The 1,172-nt window shown below is 56.1% G+C and overlaps 1 protein-coding gene across 1 annotated transcript in view; it reads right to left on the reverse strand.

Annotated features, from left to right (window-relative positions):
* FADS2 (fatty acid desaturase 2) overlaps positions 1-723 on the reverse strand; it is a 132,320-nt gene extending 131,597 nt beyond the window's left edge. Inside the window, exon 1 of the mRNA XM_019514857.1 lies at positions 193-723. Coding sequence (XP_019370402.1) covers positions 193-399 — 207 coding nt within the window. The 5' untranslated portion in view covers positions 400-723. The remainder of the gene's footprint in view (positions 1-192) is intronic.
* Between the last annotated feature and the right edge of the window lie 449 nt (positions 724-1,172).

The raw sequence follows: 1,172 nt of genomic DNA on the forward strand, positions 1-1,172 counted from the left end.
CCCCCCCCCCCCCCCCTTTTTTTTTTTTTTTTTTTTTTGCATCCTGGAGCTAAAGCTCCCAAATAGATCAGCTGTAAGTAAAGCAGGTGTTAGGCAGGGAGACAGAGAGACAGCGGCACAAAGAGTAAATCCCTGTGGGGACCCCAGCCCGCAGTGACTCCGCGGGGGAGAGCCCAGCGCAGCTGTCCTTACCGTGGCATCCTCGCCAGCATAGTGGCTGATCACGCGGTGGCCCCCAGGGTGCCTCCTCACCCAGTTGGTGATGTTGTAGACCTTCCTGTCAATCACCAGCCACTTGTCTGTCTTCAGGTTGTGCTTCTGGATCTCCTCCCAGCTGTAGAAGCGGATCTGTGCCTCATGCTCCCCCGTCTCCTCACCTTTCTCCCCCCCTTTCCCCATGGGCCAGCCTTGCCTTGGCCAGAAGCAGACACTGCCCGGTCCTTGGCTGCACCCCCTCTCTGGCCTGCAAGGGAGGAGGGTCTCCTTCCTGGGTGAGTTCAGCTGATCCCCGGTTCTCTCCCTTTGCCTTCTCTCATGTCGTTCCTCCCTCCTCCTCTTTGTCTCTGCTCCCCTCTCCCTCCCTGCCGGCTGGGCGGCCTCTCCTCTCCGCTGCCTGCTCGGAAGTGCCCCCTAGGCGGCTCTTGCCTGCACTTATGGACTTTCCCCTCTCCTGCAACCCTGCCCGGGGGAACCTCAGCCTCCCATCCCCCTGCTCAGCATCCTCCTCCATTCATTACTGATGGGGTTTCCACAGTGATCAGCAGAGCTCCTGCGCCAATCCCGGCTCTCCCCCAGCAGGGCTGTGTTCTCCCATTGGCCGGCGCTGATCTTTCGAAGGGAAGCAGGCTGGAGTCCAGCAGAGCCTAAAGAAGCCTTGACATTGTATCCCACTGGGACTGGGGCCAGGGGGGCAGCAGGAGGGGGCATTTGGGAATTAGTCAGGGTAGCAAAAAAAAAGAAAAAAAAAGGCGGGGGGGGGGGGGCTCCCCTCTCTCTTTCCTTCTGCTTCTTTGTGCATTTGGGCTCAAATTGTTAAAAAATAAATAAATAAATAAAATGCCGTTTCAGTCCTGCCACCTCTTTTCTTAATTAGTCTCCCTGTAGGAAGGAGAGATTTGTATTATGACTGAAATTAGCATCATGTGCTCTATGTTTGTCCTGTTGAGTTACGG

Source organism: Gavialis gangeticus, unplaced genomic scaffold, assembly GCF_001723915.1.
Source record: "Gavialis gangeticus isolate Ggan-Ray unplaced genomic scaffold, GavGan_comp1, whole genome shotgun sequence".
Classification (NCBI taxonomy): domain Eukaryota; kingdom Metazoa; phylum Chordata; order Crocodylia; family Gavialidae; genus Gavialis; species Gavialis gangeticus.